Source organism: Dunckerocampus dactyliophorus, chromosome 6 (assembly GCF_027744805.1).
Source record: "Dunckerocampus dactyliophorus isolate RoL2022-P2 chromosome 6, RoL_Ddac_1.1, whole genome shotgun sequence".
Taxonomy (NCBI): Eukaryota; Metazoa; Chordata; class Actinopteri; order Syngnathiformes; family Syngnathidae; genus Dunckerocampus; species Dunckerocampus dactyliophorus.
The window spans coordinates 14,462,418-14,487,729 of record NC_072824.1 but is presented as its reverse complement, the minus strand read 5'-3'; the positions used below and the strand labels follow the sequence as shown (position 1 = coordinate 14,487,729).

Sequence of the window (25,312 nt, the reverse complement as noted above, 5' to 3'; positions counted from 1 at the left end):
ATTTCTATAGTATAGTATAGTTTATAGCATAGTCCTTTTGAGAAGATATAAAATGTTTGCCAAAATGTAAGGGTTTCTCAGTGGATGATGTCAAAGTTTGTCTTCCCGACTTTCCCTCCAGGTGGGTCCAGCAGGATCTCAGTTCGGACTCCTGGCCTGCCTCTTTGTCGAGCTCTTTCAAGGTTGGCAAATGCTGGAGAAGCCCCGGAAGGCCTTCCTAAAACTCGTGGGCATCGTATTTTTCCTCTTCCTGTGCGGGCTGTTGCCATGGATCGACAACATCGCCCACATTTTTGGTTTCCTCAGCGGACTACTGCTCTCCTTTGCCTTTCTGCCCTACGTCACCTTCGGGACTTTCGACAAGTACCGCAAACGCGCTCTCATAGTCGTGTCGCTGGTGGCCTACGTGGGCCTCTTTTCATCGCTCATCGTTTGGTTTTACATCTACCCCATCAACTGGCACTGGCTGGAGCATCTCACCTGCTTACCCTTCACACGCAAGTTCTGTGAGAAATACGACATCGATCATGATATTAACCATGTGGTGTAGTAGTCCTCGGTGACCAAGCTCCTAAGCAGTGATCATGACATTTGCTTGTCAGGTCTTTAAACCCTGAGGACGGGAAAGATTTACTCAGGACCTCTAATGCACAAAGCTGGATTAAACCAAAGACGATCCAAGGGTTTTTTTCAGCGTTTGACAAGGCTCACAAGAGAGAGCTGGCCTATACGGGGTCTGGCTTGAAGGGAAATGGTACCAATCACATCGGTTCATAATGAGGACAGAACGCTGTGGACGGAACTGCTGGTTCTCATTGTTTTAACTTTCTTAAACAGCTAGAAAGAAGCACACACTAGAGAGTGCTAATCATGTAAAACCATTTGTTGCCTTACACTCACAATGCCAGTCTCAATCAGAGCAGTCTTCGATATCTGTCAGCCACTGCCCTGTGACTTTGGCAGCTCTATCTCACTGTCAACTCGAAGACGTTGATGATGATTTAGCAACCCTCCAAGTTGTTTATTTCCTGCAGCATTGTGGCATGTGTGTGACCACAGCTGCTGGGAAAGCCACGGCGTGACCACGGTCGTGCTGAGTGATTAGCCGGTTAAGTGAGTTATGAGATTTATCGGTTGACTCATGGGTCAAACGGGGGGGGGGGGCCAAAAAACATGGGTTGTATACCATTTAAAATATAAAAAAACAACACATTTTAGCCTTTTTTATTTTAAAGGTCCTCTATTTAAAAGGCCTTTAGGACTGCTCTTAGTGCACCAAGTTGGCAAACAATCACTTGCTCCTTTTTTTTTTTTTTTTTTTACACTTTTGCACTACGCCTTTTTAACTTGCGAACAGGTGAATGTTTTAACTGAACCTCCCTGAAAACAATCATGATGAAGGCATTGGGACCACATAACTTCTTTTTTAACTTACCTAGGAATCAAAAGAGCAACATTGAGGTTCTTGTTTGCTGTCCATGTCAAAGTCACTGTTTCTGAAAATAAATGACACTATTAATGATAATAATGTGTGTAATAGAGAAATGTACGTTTCTTGTTTTGTTATTTCGTGTTGAAATGCATCAGGGCTATTCAGCTAAATCAACCCGCCGCTCTTTAGCCTCCTTGTTGTGGCGCTAAAGTTGAGGAAATGTGCATTTTGTAAAACTGCTGACTGGATGAGCAGGGGAAGGGACAGCAACAAAACATGAGCTGGAGCGTTGAGACACTAGTCTCTTTGTATGCGCGCTTCTCCGGGAGATATAAAGGCTATACAGCTGTGCGTTGGCCGGACGGCACATTAAATTCCCACTCTATGTTCTTCCCCTCCTGCTCAAGCTTGGCCGAGTTATAAACATGGCACGGATCTCTTGGTGGTGTAGCAAGCAAATAGCACAGAAGTGAGGTGCATTGACGGGTATGCATCAAGTCATTACACAATTGGCGACCCACCAGTTGAGAAGCACTGCGATGTGGTGTTTTTAGTAACTGCTGCAAAAATGTTAGTTGCTCCCAAGTTTTGAACTGAACTCACAGGCCATTCTAATGTGATTCACAGGCCAGAGTTTGCCCAGGGCTGCCGGTTGAACAGTCCTGTGCTACATCTTGTCTGAAGATGTACATTTTTTTTCAACATGGTAAGATATGAATGTTCTCAGAACAAAACCAAATGCTCTTTCTGAAAGCATCTTTAACACTGACAAGCTACAAAATAAATCCTTTATTGTCTTAAGAACCAAACCATCATATCAGTAATAATAAAAAACAGCATTTGTCTTGATTCAAGACTTAAGGAGGCACAGATAGTGATGATCTTGCAGAGGCAATGCCAGATGTTAGAAGGACCACTGAAAATGGAGTAAAATGAAGAGTTAGTCGCCTCTCTGCAGCCATAACATCTTCCTCTCTTCTGATAAGACTTTGTAAAGATGTAGTCTGGGGAAAGTTTTGTTCTGTCCATTGGTGAAGTGTGCGGTCACTAATGTTGCACCTGAGAGAGTGGATTGGTCCACTCTTCCAGGTCTTGTGTTTTTATTGTGATGTTCTTATGTGTCTCCAGTTTAACCTTCACCTTTTTCTCAGAAGACCACAAACACACTGAGGAGGTACCCACCCTTCCCCTCAAACAGTGTCCCTTTTTCCAATCCAAGTGAATTAACACCCCAGTCCTCTTCAGCACCCGCTGTTCCGCCTCATAAAGGCGTGTCCTCTAACCGGGTAGAACATCTCGATGAAGGTGAGGGGCCCCACTGTGATCTCGCTGGGGCCCTGGACCTTGAAGCCTGACTTCTGGTAGAAGGGGACAAGGAAGTCCTCGCACATGAGGACAGCCCGGCGGACATAGGGCAAGCAGCGGAGGTACTGCAAGTAGCGCCACATCAGGATGGAGCCTTTGCCCTGTTGGCGGAAGGTGCGGTGGACTGCCAGGACGTGGATGTGGACTGTCATGCCGTGGGGCATGTGGAGAGTCAAAGCGTCCTAGAAAATGGTGACAGGTCAGTTTAGAATGTCATCTAAATTGTTTTATATCTGACAATCGAGTCAGAGCTTTTCTTCCTGTCACTCATACACACCAGTGCCTGTCAAAATCACTGCTATCAAAATACAGTCAAACCTCGGTTTTTGTATGATTTGTTGTTAAACATTTTCTCCTTTGCCTAGGTTTTTGTACAGTATCATTCCGCAAAACCAGAGTTTTTTTTTTTGAGTGCGACTGCTAAATAACCCACCCTGGGGCCTAAGAAAGTTGCGAGTAGTCAGATGAGGGGAGTCTGCATCAACAATGAGTTCCATCCATTTGTCATTTACTATTATTTTACATTGTTTTCTGCTTGTAAAACCATAATTATTCTCTATAAAATGTATTTTGTTTTATTTCGCCAAATGCCTTTGCCCCAAGTGAGTCAGGGCTTTTCTTCCTGTCAGTGACATTATTTGGGCAAAGTGTGGCTCAACGATGTCACACGAGAAGCGCGGCGCGAATGCCGAAAGGCTGAGCGCAGGTGGAAGAAATGGTCTGCAAGGTTCCTTTGAAACCCTCAAAGCCAGTTGGAGCCGTGATCAGAACGTAGTGAAGGCTGACAAAACAAAATACCTGTCTGATTTGATATCAAACAACATTAACAACCCACGTGTTCTTTTGAAAACTATTGATTGAAACCATCTGAAATCATCTGAGACTTGTGAGCATTTCTTGCACTTTTTTAATGATAAGGTTGCAACTATACGAGCTAATATATCACCCCCCCCTTTTAATTTGTCTGCAGTGACACAGTGCTCTAAAGTTTTTTTTTATCAGTTTCAACCTGTGTCACTGGCCTTTATTACCAAGGTAGTTGGTGGTCTTAAGCCTTCTTCCTCTCCAATTCCTCTCTACCTAATCCCACTTGGTACAATTTTTAGAAAGCATGGCCTCTCCTATTACTTTTATGCAGATGACTGCCAGATCTACTTACCTCTTACAAGAAATGACCAGGCCCACCTCACACTCCTTCTTGAGCGCTTAAGCGACGTCAAGGTCTGGTTGGCTCAAAATTTTGAAAGCTCAATGAGGGGAAGACAGAAGTTATCGTCCTTAATAATAATGACCCCCTCTTAGACTTGGGCCCCATCAAGAACCAAGTCAGTTCCACAGTCACCAGCCTTGGCGTCATAATCGACGGTGATTTTAAACTTAATAACCAAATCAACGCCTGTAAAATCCTGTTTTTATTATCTTTGGCTTCTATCAAAGTCAAATCCGTTTAATCATTGCGACATTTTGAACAAGCCATGCACGCTTTTATTTTGTCACGTCTGGACTACTCTAATGCACTATACTCTGGAATAATCCATCAATTTGTCTCTCTTACAGTTAGTCCAGAACTCTGCAGCACGGCTTTTAACAGGAACCAAAAAGAGGGAGCATAGTACCCCAATTTTAGCCTCTCTGCACTGGTTGCCTGTGCATTTTAGAATTGATTTTAAGATTTTGTTTGTTTTTAAGGCTTTGAATGGGCTGGCCCCTCAGTACATCTCGGACCTCATTCAAATCTACACGCCAGCGCGCACATTGAGGTCCGAAGGCCAGCTCCAACTGGTGGTACCTTAGACCAGACTTAAGACCAGGGGAGACCGGGCCTTTTCCGTAGTGGGCCCGAAGCTGTGGAACACTCTCCCCCTTCATGTAAAAATGGCCCCCACAATCGCAAGCTTTAAGTATCGTCTTAAAACCCACTTTTATTCCCTGGCTTTTAACTCGGCGTGAGTCGTGTGGTCCTCTGTGTCTTTTATTCTTTTTTAGTTTTAATGGTTTTATTTATTTTAGTTTTTTATTGAATTTAATTCACTTATTTATTTACTTCTTACTTTATTGTTTTGACTTCTTGTTTTAAGTATTTTACTGTTGGACGTTTCTTTGTTTTTATTTGATCTTTTAGTTTTTACTGTAGTAATTTTTGCTTTTGCTGATTATTTATGGCTTTACTAGTCTGTGCAGCACTTTAAAAACAGTGTTTATAAAATGTGCTACATAAATAAAGTGGATTGAAATTTGGCAAACAACAGAAGTTCTGATGCCATTGTAAAGATCATGGTGAGAAATGAAGCTGTCATCATCAAACAACTGTTGAGCACCAACTTGTGATTTCACCAATGGTGAATAAGTGTCTTAAAAAAGTGTCTTTAGATGTCTTTAAAAGTATTTTTCCAAAAACGGGTCTTGAAAGAGAGAAGGCTGTCTTATATCTGGGTCATTAGGGTAATACTCCTTTGTGCTTGTTTATTACAGTAGATCCCCGCTTTTCACAGGAATTCTGTTCCGGACCCACCAGCGATTGGTGAAAATCCGCAAGTAACTGAGGAGCCCATAAAAATGTCTATTTTTGACACAAGGCTTGCGCCCCTCATGCTCCCTGCACCCACCTGCCATTGTTCACTCACAGGTTCAATCCAAGTTGAAGCCCGAAATATTCCTCACATTACTATAAAAGCATACTCTCCACAAACAAATGATAATGTAAGACGTTCGGTGAACAGATACATTTAATAAGCTGTGGCAGCATCGGAGAAAGCTGTATATACTGTACGCTAAGTTTCACTTTTGCTTGACATAGTGTGGTCGAGGACCGCCAAACAAAAGAGAGACATCTCAACGTTTGGTGAAAAAACATCATCAGTGAAGCATTAAGATATAAACATAAATTGTGGGCTGGTACACATATACTGTACATTTGACCTATATTATCACATAATTAGAAATTATTACAGACTTTGTGTAAATAAGAGGAAAAGAATTATATATATTTATCTAGCTACAGAAGAGGGTTCGGCACTACATTACAATAAACATTTTGTGAATCAAAACTGGATTTGATATGATTTGTGATAGAATGTATGTCACTACTTACCAAAGTAAGCTTCTCCTGATCCCACAGTGATCCGATGATGAAAGCCACCAGACGTCCCTCCTCGAACCATCCCAGTGACAGCTCGGGACACAAAGTCAGGAAGTGTCGTACTTCGTCCAGCAGGAGAGGACACTCGCCAGAAACGGATATGAACGCTGCAAGGACCGTAAGGAATACATCAATACTGACTCTACCCGTGTATTGTGTATATTGCTTGTTACCTTCTCTCTCTATCTCAAACACGCTGATGGCATCTTCTGGGCTGAGGGAGCGGAACTCGCTGGCCGGCAGCGTGTGTCGACGTCCCTGTGCCACCGGGGAGCGCATGTGGAGCGGCTTCAGAAAGGACACTGCACTCACCACTGACATTTTTTTCTAATTTACCCTCCAATAAGAATCTTTTTGAACTGAGCTTGGACTGCTTTCTTTTTGCACCTGATGGCTGGCCGCGTGCGTGAAGACTGAGCAACAGAAAGACGCATCAGGAGCTTTTATAGCTTCACGGAGACGCACCTTGACCGCTTGGTAATCCTTGCAGCCAGCTGGATAACCAAACTCTCCAACTCGTGAGGGAGCTGAACAATAATCATATTTACTCAGGCTCGTGAGGGTGTGTGTGTGTGGTGTGACTTATCCTGGTCATGCCACCAACATGACCACTGCATCACATTTGGATTTGGTACCACATGTGATGGAGATTCATGTAGACGACATGTGAATCAGCCCTTTTATGTTGGAAAAGGAACCACATTTGGTCACCCAAAATGCTTCACTGTAACGCCTGTGCCACCGTCAAATTTACTACCCTCTCGGCACCTTTTGTGGCAAAAAATGTGCTTGTACAAAAACTTGTATTGCAGAAATAACCAAAAAAAACCCCAGCAAAAATAGGCACAATGTAAAGAGAAATAGCAAGAGCTAAGTGCTTTGCCTTTACAGACACACACAGACACACATACAGTCATGTGAAAAAATTAGGACACCCCATTAAATATTCAGTTCTTTATTAAGAAATGTTCACATATCAATGTCTGATCTTGGTTTTCTTTATCTCTGGAAAAGAAAGTGATTTAATTGCAGGTAAACAACAAAATTTAACATTGTTTTACTTATTAAACAAAATATATCAACAAAAATGCCTATTCTAACTGAGGAAAAAGTTAGGACACCCTACCACCTAATAGCTAGTGTTACCCCCTTTGGCTGAAATAACTTCAGTGAGATGCTTTTTGTAGCCATCTACCAGTCTTTGACATCGGTCTGAAGAAAGTTTGCCCCACTCCTCAATGCAGAATACTTTCAGCTGTGAGATGTTTGAGGGGTTTCTTGCATGTACAGCCCGTTTCAAGTCACCCCACAGCATCTCAATGGGATTAAGATCTGGGCTTTGACTCGGCCATTCCAGGACTCTCCATTTCTTCCTTTTCAGCCAGTCCTTGGTGGATTTACTGGGATGTTTTGGGTCATTGTCATGTTGCAGGGTCCAGTTTCGCTTTAGCTTTAATTTTTTCACAGATGATCTCACATGTTCCTCAAGCACCCTTTGATACACGATAGAATTCATGGTGGATTCTATGATGGTGAGCTAGCCAGGTCCTGCTGCAGCAAAGCATCCCCAAACCATGACACTTCCACCTCCATGCTTCACAGTTGGTATGAGGTTCTTTTCCTGGAATGCTGTATTGGGTTTACGCCAAACATGTCCTCTGTTCTGGTGTCCAAATAATTCAATTTTAGATTCATCTGTCTAAAGAACATTATTCCAGAAGTCCTGGTCTTTGTCTACATTCACTCTGGCAAAGGTTTCCTCCTTGCACACCTCCCATGAAGGTTAAACTTTTGAAGTCTCTTTCTGATTGGAGAGGCAAGCACTTTCACATCAACAGTAGCAAGAGCCTGCTGTAGGTCCCGTGATGACATTTTAGGGTTTGGAGACTTCTTTTAGCATCTTGCAGTCTGCTCTCGGGGTGAACTTGCTTGGACGGCCAGACCTGGGCATGTTGGCAGTTGTTTTCAATCTCCTCCACTTGTAGACTATTTTCCGGATAGTGAAATGGCTGATTTTATATTCTTTTTCGATCTTTTTAAATCCCTTACCAGACTCATAAGCGTCTACAATCTTCTTTCTGAAGGCCTCAGACAGCTCCTTTGATCTCACCGTGGTGTTTTCTCTCACTTCAACAGTCATGGGCACACCAAACTAAACGTGAGGTTTAAATGAGGCAAGCCTCCTTCAAATTACTGGGTAATGATGTTCTAATCATGTGCACCTGATCTGATACACTTGTGTTTGATTTTAGCCATTTTAAGTGGGATTGAATGTGGGGGTGTCCTAATTTATTCTTCAACAGAAATTGCATTTATTTAAAATTACATTTTACAGAAAGTTATAAAAAATCATTTTTTCAGTTTCATTTGTTTAGTTCTATTACTTGAATCTCTCAAGATTGTTAAAATTGATATTAAATATCCATATGACCAAATATGTTAGAAAACACACAGGCTTCCTTGGGGTGTCCTAATTTTTTCACATGACTATATTAGGGCTGTCAAATGATTACAAATTTTAGTCACATTAATCGTAGTTTGAAATTAATTAATCATGATTACTCACCATTAACAAATATGTCTGAAATATACCCATTTTTACTGTATTTAATTAACAGGAAGATAAATGACAGGACAGGGTTATACAGTATATACACTCCTGATTACAACCTTAAGACCAGTTGAAAAATTGCTAGAATTTGCATTTTGCACATTTGGTTCTTGATGAGGTTTTAAGTAGAGCTACAATATGCAAAAACAAGAAGGGGGAGTGAGACAAAAAGCATTTTGAAAAAGTAATTTATTGAAAACAACAATTAAACTGAAATAGGCTGTTGATAGCAAAAATACCAAAAAACTCTCCAAACCAGAACAAAAAATGTTCCCAGTAGGACTCAGTAATGAGTAGCTCCACCGTTCTTGTTAATCACTTCAAAATGGGTTTGGGCATGCTTGATGCAAGTGTTTCCAGGAGGCTAGTGGGATCATTGCTCCAAATGGTGAAGATGGCTTCACAAAGGGTATCAACTGTCTGGAACTGATGGCCATTTTTATAAACTTCCCTTGCCATCCATCCCCAAATGTTCTCTATGGGATTTAAATGAGGGGAACATGCAGGATGGTCCAAAAGAGTGATGTTATTCTCCCTGAAGAAGTCCTTGGTCAAGCGAGCATTGTGAGCTGCAGTGTTGTCCTGTTGAAAAACCCAGCTGTTACCACACAGACGAGGGCCCTCCGTCATGAGGGATGCTCGCTGCAACATCTGCACATAAGCACCCGCCGTTTAACGACCCCGCACCAGCTGAAGCTCCAGTGTTCCACTGAATGAAAAAGCACCCCAGATCATGATGGACCGCCCTCCACTGTCTGATGGTTATTGCGCTGCAGTCGGCACCAGTAAGGGCTTTCATTTGGTTCGAAGACCACCCTGTGTCTTGATGGACAGCCAATTGGATCCTCCGGCTCAGCGCAGGTGTGATTTTTTTGGGGGGGTCTACCACTTGACCTTTTTGTTCCATAATGCTCAGGATCTTTCACAAAATGTAGAATAACTGATTTACAGCACCCAACCTCGGCTGCATTGGCACACTGCGAGAGGCCTTGGTTATGCAGCTCCACAATCCCACCACGTTCAAAAAGAGAAAGCTTCTTAGCTTTAGCCATCAGGAGGGCATGACAGTGTGAGTCCACATCAGGGAGTGCTTGAAAAATAGCGAAGGCTTCAAGAGCAGTGTACATCTTCCTTGACTGCCTGGCTGCCATTTTGGTGTTTGTTTTCTCGACCTGAAGTCGTGTCTGTTTTTATGGGTCAGAATATCACACCTACATCCACGGACGTATACACCCATCTTCCTTTGTTTAGAGCAGAGGACATTTCAGAATGTTAACTGGCTCGTCTGCGAGACAAAGGCGGCTGTTGATGTGCTGTTAAGTGTAGTGGGGGATTTTTGCCGCATATTAAGGCAGTAGCAACATGATATTGTTTTGTCATTTGTGGTATATTGCATTGGATTTAATAGAAATATATAAATATCAGTGCCCTCAACACCAAGAGAGCAACCAACAGGCAAGCATTTTGTCCACAGAACACGCCCGTACGCCTCGCCCCTATCCAGGTAGCAACCCGCGAGCCCCAGCAAGGAGCCCAGTCCCCCAAACCCGGCCGAGACCAGGGATCTTGGTCTCAAAAGCTTGGTGGCCACTAACATAGACTACCATGACTACAACATGACTGCAAAGTGCCTGTTGTGAGCATGCATATATATTGTATGTGTCTACAAGACAAAAATCATAATTCGTAAGTGTGGAAAATATATACTTTTTTGTTCAATCTGTTCTTTCAAACTACTATTGGGCAACCAATGCTAGCCGGCGGTGGTGGTCTATTTTTTGGTTGACAAGAATATCACCTTCAGCCAGTCGCAATCATCCATCCATCCATCCATCCATCCATCCGTTTTCCATGCCGCTTAACCTAATTAGGGTCTTGCTGTTGACTTCGGGCGAGAGGCGGTGTACACCCTGGACTGGCAGTCTCAATCAGTCCTATTAATATGGAATCTATTATGTTGCTACTGCTGCCATCAGGTGGTCAAGTTATATTACTACAACTATCAGACCCATACAGGCTTTACTGTATGGACAAATCCCAGGAAAGATTGTTTTACAAATCAAAATTGTATAGTTTTGTTTTGTTAGTCACCACTAACATACTAAGATGTGTTTCTAAAATATTTGGTTATGTTATTAAGCATCAAGATGCTGGTGAGACAGCGTGATTATTGCACAGGTGTGCCTTAGGTTGGTCAAAATAAAAGGCCCCTGCAGAATGTGCAGTTTAACTGTATAGGTGAGGTGACCATCATTTGGACTGCCATTCACGGACCCTGGTTTGAGCACGGGTGGAATGCAGAGCTGTATGGACCAAGTGGGTACACCTATGTACTCAAAGTAGGAAGAGGGCCGGTAATACTTTTGAACACGAGCGCCCCCTTCCAGCCATTCTCTGTGACATGCAGCAGCTTTAAGAGGCAAACAGTTATTTAATGTTCAAACAGCAGTTCTATTAAAGCAAATGTGTTTTAGCAAGCACTAAGTGTCTGCCAGCCAATTTTTCTTTTACCTTTTTTCTTCTTGTCTTTCATTTGTTTTTCATTTTTCCTTTTTTCTTCACCTTTTCCTCCTCTATTTTCCCCCACGCTTTTCCCCAATTTTTCCTTTTTTCCTACTCCCATTTTTCCCTTCTCTTTTCCCTTTTCCTCTCCTCTCTTTTTGACTGCCACCCAGCGACGAGAGACGGTACTGCACAAATGACGCACTGACGTCACGCAAGTGACGCAGATTCTACGTAACGGCGTAAACGCGTGCGTGCCCTCCCTGCTTCCAGGTTTGCACTCTTCTCACTGCACGGTCGTCCTGCTCTCCAGCATCACTCACAGAAAACAGCAGCTATGGCTGAACCCCCAGCACCGGATTCGACGGACGCTGCACGGACAACCTCTCCGACCCCGGCCCTTTCTCCCTCGGCCAGCCTGGGCTCGGAGCCTGCATCCATGGCCCTGTCTCCCACCACGGACGGCTCACAGCGGCTGCTCTTCTCCCACGACCTGGTCTCCGGGAGGTACAGAGGTTCTGTCAGGTTCGGCCTCGTACGGATGATCCATGGTGAGGAGGACTTCAACTCGGACTCGGACCTTGATGATGGCGGAGGGAGAGGTGGTGGTGGTGGTGGTGGAGGAGGAGGAGGAGGAGGTGGTGGTGGTGGTGGTGGTGGTGGTGGCGGTGGCGGTGGGGGAGACCATGGTGGTGGAAAAGTCCCGTGTGGTTCGGACACAGACAGTGCAGTGGGCAGTCGGCCGCTCGGTCGTGGAGTTGTCCGTGTCCAGTGGTACCCTGATGGAGGCAAGCAGGACATCAGGGAGACAAAGGTACCGCATTACAGCTTGTCTTGAGTGGCACCACTTGTCCGTTTTGCAGTGTCTTTGGGTGTCCATGTGGATGGTGGACAACACTGTGCGTGGATGTGTTGTCACTTGCTGCATCTTAATTCATCTACTGTAACGCCTAGCGTAGCTGGCTAACTGGCTAGCATTGTAGCACACATGTTAGCGAGAGCGTATTCGCAGCTTCGCTAAAGCAAAACATTATGTGCACTTTACTACATACAATACAACACTAATCCTAATATTTGCCCGATATACGTTTATTGGTATTATGCTCAGCCTTTGACAGGTGCATACCACCACCTAGGGGCTAGCTCATTCTAAAGTCAGGCTAGCAGGGCGTGCCACCACAGGTGATAACTTTCGCTATTTTTTACAGCATTTTGAACAAATAGTGATGCATATTGAATGTGCAACAAAGGGAAAGATGCTTAAAGCACTGAACCTTGGCGCATAAGTCCCCTTTAAATCTCAATTATTTTATTTCATAATTTCATCATTCAATTAAATGATACAAAATGGAATCACTCTGTTGTGATGTACTGTAAATACACCTATCTTTTAAGTCAATAGTAATACTAATACGCAGATACTTTATATAATGTAATTTATGCAAATACATTTTTTTTAGTTACGCAAACATCCATCCATCCATCCATCTTATTTTCTATGCCGATTATCCTAATTAGAGTCACGGCGGTATGCTGGAGCCTATTCCAGCTGACTTTGGGCGAAAGGCGTGGTACACCCTGGACTGGTCGCCAGCCAATCACAGGGCACATATCGACAAACGATCATTCATGCATTTTGTCAACATAGTAGCCTTTAAAGAGTTAAAAACACCCCAAATCGAATAAACATTTGACATATGTATTTCAGGTTGACTTAGTTAAGGGACTGACTCATTTAAAGTTGAATTATGATATAATATTTTTACAGAAGCGGACATTTTTTGCCATTAGGGACAAATAAGTGTGGCTATTCCCATAAAATGGAAAATGGACCCCAAACGCCTCACGATGCAGCAGTAGAAAGGATACTTCTAAAACCAGTACAGATGTGGTCATTTTGACAGGCCAAAAAGAAGAACATTCCTTGATGCGTCTACTGTACTGTATGTCACAGGGCTTTCATGCCTTTCATGTATTGTCAAGCGCCCAGCCTTGTTTATTTAAAACAAGGATTGCTCTAGAAATATCAGATGGACAGGATAGAACTAGAAGAAGTCCTTTAGAGTGAAATGTGGACACCACAAAGGCTCCGCTCCACAATAGCATCGCAGTGAACACAACAACATACTCGCCCGCTGCTGTGTATTAGTATACAGTACATGATAATAAACACTCTTCAGTTGCTTCCCGAGTTGCATATCTTCAGGGTATTTTCACAGTTTCTTCTCTTAAAATGACTTCTGCCGGAAGCCGCGCCTTCATAAACATTTTCGCTGCCCATAACCTGTAGGCAGATGTTGAACTTAAGCTCTGAGCAGCATCAGCAGTAGCCATTCAATTATAGTTCAACCGATGTGATTCTGCTCTCTGGGACAGCTTGTTTCGTTGTTGCAGTGTTTGTTCAGATACTGTTTGTTTGGATACTATTTAATAAGATATTAAAAGGAGATGATGAAGCAGTTTGCTGAGAAATTACACTGTAATTGGGGTAAACGTGTGACTAAAAGGCTCATTTATGCTCTATTACGGACAGAGTCACGGTTCTGGACAATTAAATATAACTTACTAAGAATGAATGACTGTAACGCTACCATTTGTTGTTATTGTTGTTAAAGGTTCCTCCTATTATTCAAAAGTTCATTTTTAATATCGTTCTAACATTAAAATGTGTCCCCAGTGGCTGTTTATGAGCCCCAAATGTGAGAAGAAACTATCATCTTCCTCACTTGTTTGTGCCACTTTTGAGACAAGGGATGCTCATGGTCACTTTTGAAGTTTTGTGTTTTCATCACGTTATGAAGGTAAAATCTTCTTCGTCGTGGACATGATACCGTCTCTGACCCGCCTCTTCACAGAGGACAAAAAGCAGAAAAAATGACCAATTATCAGTCAGTCCGTTACAGATGTGGTACGCTGGCTCGCTCCTCCCACTCCAAACCCTCTGACGGAGCTTAACGTGCACCCCCAAAAAAATGTAACCTCGCGACAATGGCGACGCAGACTGGAGAACTGTGATTGGTTGGCTTTTTTTCGTACGTCATTTGCGGTATGTAGGCTTTTTTCCGTTTTGCGAAAGCGACATTTTAAAATCGACAAAACAAAAGAAACATCTCCTGTGGTTTCTGAGCAACTTGGAAATAAAAGTGAATGATGTTCCAGCTCAAACCTAGTCAGGAGTTGTGGCTGCTGCCTCTCAGGAAAACACTGCCCCTAGCGTTTTGGCAGAGAATTTCAAGCCGCGTGCTTCGCCCACGTCAAAGAGCTACAAGTATTACAGAATCAAGATGCGGTCAGAAGGGCCGGCGTAGTGACTATGCTGTCGTATAATTAAGCCTTAAGTTTGATCATTTTGTTTTTCTTCAGTGAATAGGCTAACCTAGCAAGATGTCGCTGTTAAAATGTGACCGCAATGTTAGCACTGTAGCTCACATAGCTATGCTAGCCTTGCTAATGATTGTGTCCCTCAATGTTATGTGGTTGTATGTGATATATTGCATCTATTGCAGTGCAGAGCTACAGTGTTCATGTAAAATGTGGACCAGAGCGCTTCTAGGAGCTTCACGCTGTCGCAGACAGGTGTGGACAAACACAGCTCATTAGCATTAACGCTACAGACACAATGGTATGTTGTCTTACTAAAAGCACTTTTAAAATGTCTAGCTGCCAGCATCAAGACTAGATTTTGGGCAACACGCTTCCAATGTGGGACCTCTGAGGCTTAGGGTAGAAAAGTATTATAATATACAACCTGCAAAATAAACCATCCATCCATTTTCTATGCCACTTGTTCTCATTAGGATCGCGGGGGCATGCTGGAGCCTATCCCGGCTGACTTTTGGGCGAGGGGCAGGTTACACCCTGGGCTGGTCGCCAACCAGTCGCAGGCCACATATAGACAAACAACCATACACACACACATTCATACCTATAGAGTCTCCAATCTAAAAATGATAATATAAAATAAATTAATATATATATAAAATAAACCATTCCTCTAATTTGTGGCACTGTGTTTAGAATAGCCATGAAGGTACCCTCCTCTCCTTTATTCAGAACAAAAGTAGCACCATGAACAGAAACCTGCTAGTGTGGCAGTCATACTCTCCAAAAGGTATGGAAATGGAATTGAAGAGTGAACAAGTGTGCTGCTCACTACCTTTCTCCACCATCTTCTGTCATAAAATCTTAATACATGACTCTAGAGGCAGCAGCTATTTGGGCTTACATCTCCATCTCTCCATGCCACTATGTTACTGCGTATATAGCATGTGACCCACATTTGAACATTGCAGCTGAGGGCAAGAGGTGCATTGCAGCAGGCGGGGCGTGGTGTGATGAGGACATCCCAGAAGGTTGTGTACAATCCTTCATGGTGTGCATGACACAGCAGCAGCAGGTCGGCTGTGTCGTCTTGTGTTTTAATGAAGGCACTGCTCCATGAGAGCTGTTGTCAGTGGTGTGTGGGGGGGGTGCAGTAATGTAGTGGCCACTCCCAGGACGATGGGGCTGAGTGGGGAGGATGATGGATGGTTTAAGGACCCTATGTCATTCATTTGATACTATTTTTAATTTTAGTATTGCATGCTTTTGAACAGCACATAGTATACATACATATACATTAGGGATGCTCCGATCAGGGGTTTATGCTGCCAATTCTGATACCGATCATCCATGAGTGACATCGGCCGATACCGATCACATGAATTAACTGTGTGTTTTTCAATTTATTTATGATGAGTACTATTGGCCAGGGCCCCTGGCAAATAGGTTTTTTGTGAAATCATTTTTGTACTATTTGACAGAAGCCTGAATTTAATTTGATACATATTTTGGAGTAATACGAATACATGGGAAATACATTTTTCAATCATTTATTTTTTTAGCTCAAGATAACAACATTAACAGAATAAAGTAATACAGATAAATGTCTTTATTAAATAGATAATAATAATCTGTCCTGCTTAACTTAACACGGAAGAAATTCAGTTTCCAGGTTGCAGGGGTCTCCAAATGTCATCACTATTAGAGCTATTTGTGTTGTATTTATGACGGGCAACATTTAAATTGTACACTAGTTTATTTACTCAAACAGTGTGGCTTTCGTCTTTATGCTATTTTGTGCTCATTTGTCACTATATATAGGCATCAAGTCTGAATTGAACAGTTATATTAGGGATGCTCCGATCAGAGTTTAATGCTGCTGAGTCTGATACCGATCATCCAGGACTGAAATAGGCTGACACCAATCACATGGGTTAATTATACATTTTTCAATTTATTTATGATGAGTGGTATTGGCCAGGGGGGCCGTGTGAAAGGGAAAAGTCAGGACAATTTCAAGGTCCCTTGATTCCCAGGGGGCCCAAAAAAATAGGTCATTACTAATACAGTTAATAATTAATTAATAAAGAGGGAGCGGCAACATGATTTTTTTCATGGGACCCAGAATTCCTGGCTGCACCCTTCTTACTTTTTGAAGTCAACTCGAGGATGAGACACCTACTGAGAAAAGCTGCTCTCGTCCGATGAATTTGTTATTTTTTAGGTTATTAGCTTGGCGGTCTGACTGTCACATGTACGGGTGAGTGTTAGCCACATGGCTATGTTAGCTGCCGTTTGACGTGAGCTGCCGTGAGCCTCCAAAACTCACCAGACTCTGTCAAGTGTTGTTCTACAAATGCCGTATTAAAGTATTTTAACATGCTACCTCGCATATATTGCAATCTACTAATATAATTTCTACTATGTTACACTCTTCTGCACTCTGTGTGTATGCTACTGGCCCCGCCTCCACCCATCAAGACAAAGAAACTGCATGACTAACAAAAGGGCTCATTCCGTTCATGCCGTTCCTGCCTGTTTGGAGGCGGGAGATGAAGAAAACAGACGTGCACGCACATGGCAATATATTGAGGCCGGCAAAATGATCCAGTTCATTTTCATTCATTGTGTGATGAATTAATTACTTTAGTAATGTCCCAGGCCTAGTGCCCACAGAACAGTTTTTTTTCCGAACATGTCACGTTTAAATCTTGCCAGATCTTGTGATACCCCTACTTTAGAGACTTTTTATGAGTGTGTCTGTCCATTATTTGCATTTTTTTTAAATTAGCTGGGGGTCTTGAAATTTACCCTCACAAATAGCGGGGATCTACCATACACTGTAATGAACCGAATTTTTGGAAAAACATTTTTTTAAGACATAAAATTCACATCAGGTTTTCAATATCGTTGACCTAACACCTGGTAGGTTGAATTAAAAAAAATGTTTAGTTGTTTGCTAACTGTGCTTCACTGATCACCATTATTTTAGAATTAGCATCATTACTTCTCTGCTGTTTAACTTCCTAACAACCTTGGAGACCCTTTTTTCCCCCCAAGTGGGTTTCTTTATTGTGGCTACATCTCTCCAGGTCACCAGTGTGTGTGGGTGTGTGCACGTGTGAGCATGCGTGCACGTGCGACATGAAGAAAAGCTCTGGCTCGTTTGGACAGAAGTCGTTTGGCACCACCTGTTAGTTTGAATACTGCACTATATTTGGGTCAATACAGTATATTCTAAAATTAATTAAGAAATATTATTTTGTCTGCATATGCCCCATTAGATTCATAGTCGTCCGTGCGCCACAGATGTTGTACTTTGCTTGAATCACATTGGTATGTTGATTAAGCATGGGTTCTTGAGATCTTAACATGGGCCAAATGCAATACCTCTTCAGTTCGGATGAATGTATTTTTTCAAATTAAATTCAATGCTATTCAAGATGGTCAAATCCGTGCTGTCGGAAATGGGAAATTTCTAAAAAAAAATGTGTAAAATCTTGAGCAATAACTTGAAGTTATTTTGTAAATTGTAAACATGAACAAACCTGCCAAGAACAATTAGATGTGTGACTACACCCTTGTTGAGGTTGTCAGCCATGTTTTTTTTGTTTATTTTGTGTTGAGCTTCAACTCTTATATTCCCTTCCTCCCAGTTTAGTCTAATGCAGCATGACTTGTGTGTAACTCTCACTACAATGACAACTCAAAGCCTGCCATGTGCTTTTATCATTACGAAGACAGTTTATGTTAAATCTAATATGACCTTCCACTCCATCCTCCATCTCAAACCCTCCCCCCACCATCTGCACCCCTCCTAAGTCATCCTCTTACACCCCCCACCCCCGCCCCCCATAGTGCTAACCCCTCCGCCCGTTCCTCCATCAGCTTCCCAGTGATGTTGACGTAATATGCTGCTGACTGGATGCTCATCCAGCCCAGAGATAATGGATCTCATTTGATCTCTTCTCCTCTTTTGCTTCCAGTCTTATCCGCAGTCTGGGCCCTGCCCATTAGGGAGACGGTGGACTGCCCTCTCATACGCTGACATACTGTATACCTTTTTACCTCTCAGCTTTTCAATCTCTCCAGTTCTTCTTGTTTTGTCACCCTGTCTTCCAACTGCCTGGCCCGTCTGCTCTGCCACATTGTCATCTTTATTTTTTCCACCACCACACCCCTCTCCTCCTCATGTCGTATGCAACTTGTTTTTATGCGCCACTCCAGTTCTATGTGTAGCATCCTCTAATCCCTTCCTTACTTCCTTCTTCCCTACACAAAAAGGTGATGAAGATACTTCATGTAGACACGAGTGCTGTCATTCCACTGTTTGTGTCTTCGTGGCTAAGTGGCTCAGAGAGTTGTGTCAATCAATACAGCCTGTCCTGCAGCAGCTACAGGAAAGCTATTAGGGCGTCGGCAGGATCGATTATGTTCCCGCTTATTGTTATATCAACAATGATGAGCTTCGACTTACCATCGATTCCTATTGCAATTGTGCCTCATGCACCCTGGAGCTTTTATTGTTGTCAGTTTGCTGGTGATGTGCAATACCACTGATTTTGTTTTCGATCCGGTACTGAATAAAATTCAGGCTGGTATCGCCGATGCAGATCCGATACGGATTCTTTGTGCAAATTCACCTAATGTGTTGGGTAACTTTTAAATAGTCGTGTTTTTCATATCATGGCATAAAGAATAGAGAATACATTTAATTAATGGACTAATCAAATAAAATATAAATTTGAAAAAAAACTATAATTTAATAAATTTAAGTAATTAATGTATTTAGTTTAAACCCTGACGTATCAGCCCCCTACTGCAAAATACGTCAGGGGGCTGATTTACAATATAGCCAAGCTAATATACAATACAACAACGGAAAAAACAGAAGACAAGATCATATAAAATATGTGAAAATGGTATTTTAAACAATGAAAAAGAAAATAAGTAAAATAATAAATGATTAATTATTAAGAACTGCCATAACAATGAAAACTTTATTCACAATTCACACATGGCTCTATTTCAACAGACAAATATTTCAGATAAACATTACCTCATATGACTGAGGTATCAAAATTGATCTATATTTTGATATCGATTTTATAGCATGAAGAGCTGGTATCAGAAGTAATGATATTTCAGTATTGATCTGTAGCCCAGTTTCCCAAGAGAGGGGATGTTCTGCGTCACAATGTCACAGTACATGTTAGAATTCATGTTTACCCTTAATGAACCACAGTTCCCCAGTGCCGGCAGCACTCATATATCCCCAGACCATGGCATTACAATGGGTCCATACAGAATGTACTGTAGATGTGAGGAGCCAGATGACCTTAATCAAGTTGTAAGGAGTGTCGAGATAAAGCTGCTCTTTCGCTGTCACAGACAGATATTGCAGAATCAGCGAGTGGACGTCATTTGTTGTGCAGGCGTGCTCGTGCGCATCAGAAGATGTGTCCCAGTTCATACTAAAGTCACCAGTGCTTCCTCTTGTTTAGTCTCCCAGCGAGCTTGTTAGCATAGCGCAGACGAGCAAGCAGGGGCGAACAGGCGTGGCCCCCTGAGCTGCAGTCCTCTGCAGTGCCTCTGCTTTGCCCTCTTCATCCAGTACCTGTCATAATTAGAGCGCAAATTCAAAGCAGATACGGCCCACCATTGACCCCTCACAATGTATCTTATTTATTTATTTTATCTAGAGGGAGAAACAGACACTTGTCTTCCATCATACACACCGCCACTCAACCAATCTGCTTTCACACAGTGAGCCATAGCAACAGTGGAAGTAATACTTAATATTCACCGCAGACAGAATAAAGCAGCTTGTGTGCACATGAGATACACTGGTTATCTAAGAAACACATGATTCATTCTTGTATGTTTTATTATTTGTAGGAACCGTGCCTCCCAGAATTCAGAGGAGGAGTTTTTTTCTGATGAAATTTAGCGTTTTTAAAAAGATTAGCGTGATGAGGTAACTGATATTTGTAATCTTTTTTTCCCCTATCCTCCAACAGCTGAAACTTGAAGACAGATCCATCATGATCCGAGACATTGTTCGGCGGAATAATTCAGGCGTAAGAGTAGCACTCACTGCATCTTTGCAACCCCCACAGTCAGATTAAAATCTTTGTTTGTTTCATTGCAGGACAACCAGTGTGGCATCGTGACCAACATTGACATTGAGTGTGCAGTGAAGCTTGTGGGGACAAACTGTGTCTTGTATCCTGTCAATAGCAAAGAGCTGCAGCACATATGGGTCAGATTCTTGTTTTATAGCCCAGCGATATGTTTAAAATCACAATGATAATTGATGAACTCTGTCCTCCCCAGTCTTTCATGTACGGTGACTACATAGCCTATGACTTCTGGCTGGGGAAAGTGTACGACCTGACCAATCACATCATCCTCAAGCTCTCCAATGGAGCCAGGTAGATTTCTGTGTAGAAATGTGTGTGTTCTTAAGTGGATGGGTGGTTAGCGAATGTTCTCTCACCTTCCAGGTGTTCCATGAGCGTGGAGGATGGTGCCAAGTTGTATGACGTCAGTCCTCATATCAGCGATTCGGTACGTGAAGTTCATGTTTGGTGTCATGACTTGTGAAACATTGCTCATTCATTCCTTGTTATTTTTACAGGGTCTATTCTTTGACGAGGCATACGGCTTCTACCCGGGCCAGGTCTTGATGGGTCCTGCTAAAGTCTTCTCTAACGTCCAGTGGCTATCTGGTGTCAAACCTGTCCTCAGCAGGAAGTGCAAGTTTAGGGCGGTGGTGGAAGAGGTGAAGTGACTGTATGGCTACAGACAACAAGAGTCTGTAGAGCCTGTTTATTAAAAAACCACACACATCCACATGTTACTTGGGGGGCTTGTTTGCCACCAAGTTTCTCCACTTCCATTTGTTTTTCTCATCTGTGTTTTTGTTCGGAATTTGCTCAGGTAAAGGTGGTGGAACTGAAGGTGACATGGATCACGAAAAGCTACTCCCCAAAAGGCTCAGACAGCATCTATCCTCCTCCCGGCACCGTCACGCTGGAGAATCTCTGCAGGTCTTCATCCTCTTTTAACATCCTTGTATTGACCCAAATCTTATGTCTTTTATTCAGGTCAATTCAGTCCTTCTCTTAGGTGTAAATGGAAATCAAATGTATGTAATGTTGCGCTCCTCACCGGCTTTAGGGTAAGGCGCCTGGGCTACTACGACCACACCCAGAGGGTGCTTGGCGAGAGGGCACTTTACGTGTTCCCTGCCAAGGGGGACGCCACACGCATTACATTTGAAGGACCTGAAGGGACCCACGTCCTGCCAGAAGACCCTGTGGTCAGAAAGGTCTAGATTACATGAGTAATCCTTTCTAGATTTGTCACGTGTTATTCAGTAGCTCATGTGAGTGCCCATATTATTACATTTCACACTTACTTGTGTGTGTGTGTTTTGCAGTTGAAAAGAATTTTCAAGAAGGATTCAGGGAAGAAGACTGAGAATGTCGACGTACAAGGTGCCAAACAGTTATTCTGTCTGAGGAACATACTGTGCATTTCCATTCATATTCCTCTACACACACACACACGCACACACACACACACACACACACGAAAAATCCTTATTCATTTGTCGTGGTCAGAAAATGGAGCATGTTTTTTTTCCACATCTCCTTCCTTCAAGTATCTGAGAACTAAACGTCTTGATGCAGTGTCAGAGAGCTTTAAGTTCCTTTGAGAGCAGTCTGTCTGACACACACTCCGCAAATGAGGCTCTGAGCTGAGGGAATAGACTGTCGAGAAAAGGCGCTGAAGTGCAAGCGCAGTATAGCTGACACAGACATTTGTCTGCATGATCCAGGAAAGTAGATGACAATGTTATTTTTCTCTCACAGAACTTACTCTTGTTGAGTAATTTTTTTTTAAATCACACACTTGTCGTTACAATTGTTTTAATGAGAATTGTTGTAGTGTATCTTTTTACTTAACGTGATCATATGTTGCCGCAGGCGAGCACAAACCAGAACAAACAGACTCCTCCCATCACAACAGTAATGGCCCTGTGGGACCCAACCAGAACCCCCCTGACCCTCAAAATACACATGACGCCCCTGCAGAACATGGAGAACAGGATGCTGACGACGAGGCAGCAGAAGACACTGACGATACCAGGTCTGACTTCTGTCTGCCTTCACATGTATTTTTAACATTTTTCCCAGTTGAGTGTTTAAATATCTCTGTCCACAACCATAATACAACACCGTGAGCATTTGAAGAAAAGGCAAAATAACAATAATGGCGAATTGAGGAAATCTGATGAATGGATTGAAAAATAAGTCAATGTACTGAATAGCTCACATGACGTTACACTTAACACTGTGAAGACAAGATTCCGAAATGCAGGTAAAATATGTTTTTAGACTTGCAGGAGTTAGGTCTCATTAATTGTCCTTATGACCTATTTAAGTATGCAGGTGGAATGGAGAGAAAGACATACAGACCACTATAACACACAGTTTATCATCATCAGTTTGTATTAATGTACACTTCAGGGGAGGCACCTGAAGTCTGGCCTATTACATTTCTTAAATCTGTCACCGAGTAATTGCTCTCTTTCTTCCTGTCCTTAACCGGGCTGCAGCTCTCTGACTTCGTCTGCCAGCTCCACGGCCTCCTCTCAGAGTGGTGGACTTGGAACCAACCGCAAGAAAAGCATCCCACTGTCCATCCGCAACCTGAAGAGGAAGCACAAGAAAAAGAGGACCAAGTTCTCTCGCGAGTACAAACCAGGAGACTGGTGAGACATTCACCTTTCACATTTGCATCTTTACTGTCCAAAAGAGCACAGTCATTCCTCATCCTCATCTAAGTGCAAATTGAAGACACGTTTTGGCATCTTTGCATTTTACTTATCCATAGCATTTTTACGTATTTACTATATGATTATGATTATTTCCCAAATACAGTGGAACCTTGGTTAGCGTCATTAAGTCTTTTCAGAAAGTCAGCTCAAACCGAAATATCCATCCATTTTCTATGCCGCTTCTCCTCATTAGGGTCGCGGGGGCATGCTGGAGCAACAGGTGGGACTGGTCGCCAGCCAATCGCAGGGCACATATAGACAAACAACCATTCACACTCACATTCATACCTATGGACAATTTAGAATCGCCAACCCACGCACGCACGGGGAGAACATGCAAACTCCACCCAGAAATGCCCAAGGGAGGATCGAACCCAGGTCTTCCCCATCTCCAGACTGTTACTGTGTGGCTAACATGCTAACCACTAGACCACCGTGCGGCCCAACCCGAACCAGACGTTAACAAATCCCTTTTTCCCATCCATCCATCCATTTTCTATACCTCTCCTCCTCATTAGGGTCTCAGGGGTATGCTGGAGCCTCTCCCAGCTGATTTCGGGTGACAGGCAGGGTACACCCTGGGCTGGTCGCCAGCCAATCGCAGAATTTTTCCCATAAGAAATAACCAAAAACCCAATAATCCAAAAACCCTAAAATGTTAACACAAAACACTTTGTTATAGTTTTACAATTATAGTTTTACAAGCAGAAAACTATTTGAAATGCGTCTATAAATAATGATTGAAAGGGATAAATGAACATTTAAGGTTACTTAACTTAAATCTTAACTGAAGACGTGATTCTGAATGTGACTGAAAACAGGAAGGTGGTGGTGGTTGATCTCGCTGCCACATTCTGTCTTTGTCTTCAGTGAAGGTAAACGTAACCTTAAATGTTCATTTATCCCTTTCATTCATGTATTTTTATTTTAATTTGTATTTAATTAAAAAATTTGACTTTACTTGATGTTTATTGTTAAGCAAATTTTGCAGTGGGAGCGGAGCAGGAAGGGATAGAAAAGATGAGGAAACTGAGGGGGGAATGCGGGGACGAGTGGGGGACAATACAAAGAGAGACAAACAACAGCAACAACAACAATTGCAATGACAATAACAAATCAACAGAAACAAACAGGACTACTTCAGCAAATGTCTGTGACAGCCATGAAGACCATAATGGAGATGACAAAATACACTAGGTCCCCAACTTACGAACACCCGACTAGCGAACATTCGCGGATACGAACACAAGCCGACTGGTCTATATTTTATTTTATTTTGCGTTGTAGTCGCTCCATCAGTATTTATACTGCTACTGTACATGCTTGACCAGTAGAGGGCACTGTGACACTGCTAAAGGGACCAACAGAGGAAGAGTTAGATGCTGGGGAGATAAAGCTAAATGGACAGAGCATGTGATTAAAGTTTATGAAGAGTTAATAGGCCTGCTTAACCAGAACACTACCTCTTTTAGAAGAGTCTAACGACCACGACGACTTGTCCTTTTTTCAATAACTCCTCCTCCAACTCCACCACAACGACGTATGCTTGGCCACTCCTCTTCAAAGGTAAATAACATTTATCATTACGTATTATTATATCATTTTTATTATTGTTTTTTTCATTAATTATCCTCTTTTAATATTACTACTGCATCCAAACTCATATTTACATACATACGCATATACTGTATATGTATACACGTACATATAGTACCTATATCATTGGTAATATTACATTTTCCCCTACTTAAGAACAATTCGACATAAGAACGGTCGTCTGGAACCAATTGTGTTTGTAAGTTGGGGACCTAGTGTAATATTAATAGCCACAGTGATAAAACTGAATTGAAACCGTCATACTTATTTGGTATTATGGTAATAGTCGTCATAAAAATATTAACCATAATAGCGAACAGAATGACAATAACTATAATGCACAAAATTGTAATAACTAGAATCTTATTGCCGACATCACCATCACTGTAATAAAACCAACAACAAGATAACACCATGGAAAGTACGGATGTACTGTGAACGTGTATACAGTATGTATGCATGTACAGGTATCTTTGTAGATGTGTATGTGTGCATGTC

At 42.4% G+C, this 25,312-nt stretch overlaps 3 protein-coding genes across 11 annotated transcripts in view; 2 read left to right on the top strand and 1 right to left on the bottom strand.

Annotated features, from left to right (window-relative positions):
• LOC129183106 (inactive rhomboid protein 2-like) overlaps positions 1 to 11,204 on the top strand; it is a 62,243-nt gene extending 51,039 nt beyond the window's left edge. For 6 of the 8 annotated variants that reach the window (XM_054779980.1, XM_054779976.1, XM_054779977.1 and 3 more), the window contains one exon: positions 122 to 2,052. In XM_054779980.1, coding sequence (XP_054635955.1) covers positions 122 to 550 — 429 coding nt within the window. In that variant the 3' untranslated portion in view covers positions 551 to 2,052. The other 2 variants (XR_008570748.1, XM_054779982.1) reach the window with 2 other exon arrangements.
• On the bottom strand, positions 1,266 to 6,417 carry aanat1 (arylalkylamine N-acetyltransferase 1). Of its 2 annotated transcripts, XM_054779990.1 has the most exons (3): positions 6,110 to 6,367; positions 5,889 to 6,043; positions 2,056 to 2,979 (listed from the first exon to the last, which is right to left on the bottom strand). In XM_054779990.1, exons 1-3 carry the CDS (start codon positions 6,255 to 6,257, stop codon positions 2,674 to 2,676), a joined length of 609 nt encoding a protein of 202 aa, XP_054635965.1. In that variant the 5' UTR covers positions 6,258 to 6,367; the 3' UTR covers positions 2,056 to 2,673. The 2 variants fall into 2 exon arrangements, with proteins under 2 accessions (XP_054635964.1, XP_054635965.1); XM_054779989.1 differs by having other exon boundaries at positions 1,266 to 2,979; positions 5,889 to 6,417.
• Positions 3,011 to 25,312, top strand: part of ube2o (ubiquitin-conjugating enzyme E2O) — a 35,724-nt gene continuing 13,422 nt past the window's right edge. Inside the window, exons 1-13 of the mRNA XM_054779991.1 lie at positions 3,011 to 6,054; positions 11,223 to 11,705; positions 11,772 to 11,863; positions 20,391 to 20,450; positions 20,522 to 20,632; positions 20,707 to 20,804; positions 20,877 to 20,940; positions 21,011 to 21,154; positions 21,313 to 21,422; positions 21,553 to 21,703; positions 21,815 to 21,872; positions 22,365 to 22,527; positions 22,997 to 23,152. Coding sequence (XP_054635966.1) covers positions 11,387 to 11,705; positions 11,772 to 11,863; positions 20,391 to 20,450; positions 20,522 to 20,632; positions 20,707 to 20,804; positions 20,877 to 20,940; positions 21,011 to 21,154; positions 21,313 to 21,422; positions 21,553 to 21,703; positions 21,815 to 21,872; positions 22,365 to 22,527; positions 22,997 to 23,152 — 1,526 coding nt within the window. The 5' untranslated portion in view covers positions 3,011 to 6,054; positions 11,223 to 11,386. The remainder of the gene's footprint in view (positions 6,055 to 11,222; positions 11,706 to 11,771; positions 11,864 to 20,390; positions 20,451 to 20,521; positions 20,633 to 20,706; positions 20,805 to 20,876; positions 20,941 to 21,010; positions 21,155 to 21,312; positions 21,423 to 21,552; positions 21,704 to 21,814; positions 21,873 to 22,364; positions 22,528 to 22,996; positions 23,153 to 25,312) is intronic.

Coding starts and splice junctions, on each gene's coding strand:
- aanat1 (XM_054779989.1), bottom strand. CDS start 6,257: ATGTCAGTGGTGAGTGCAGTGTCCTTTCTGAAGCCGCTCCACATGCGC. Junction 2,980..5,888: donor ATCAGGAGAAGCTTACTTTG/GTAAGTAGTGAC, acceptor ACCATTTTCTAG/GACGCTTTGACTCTCCACAT.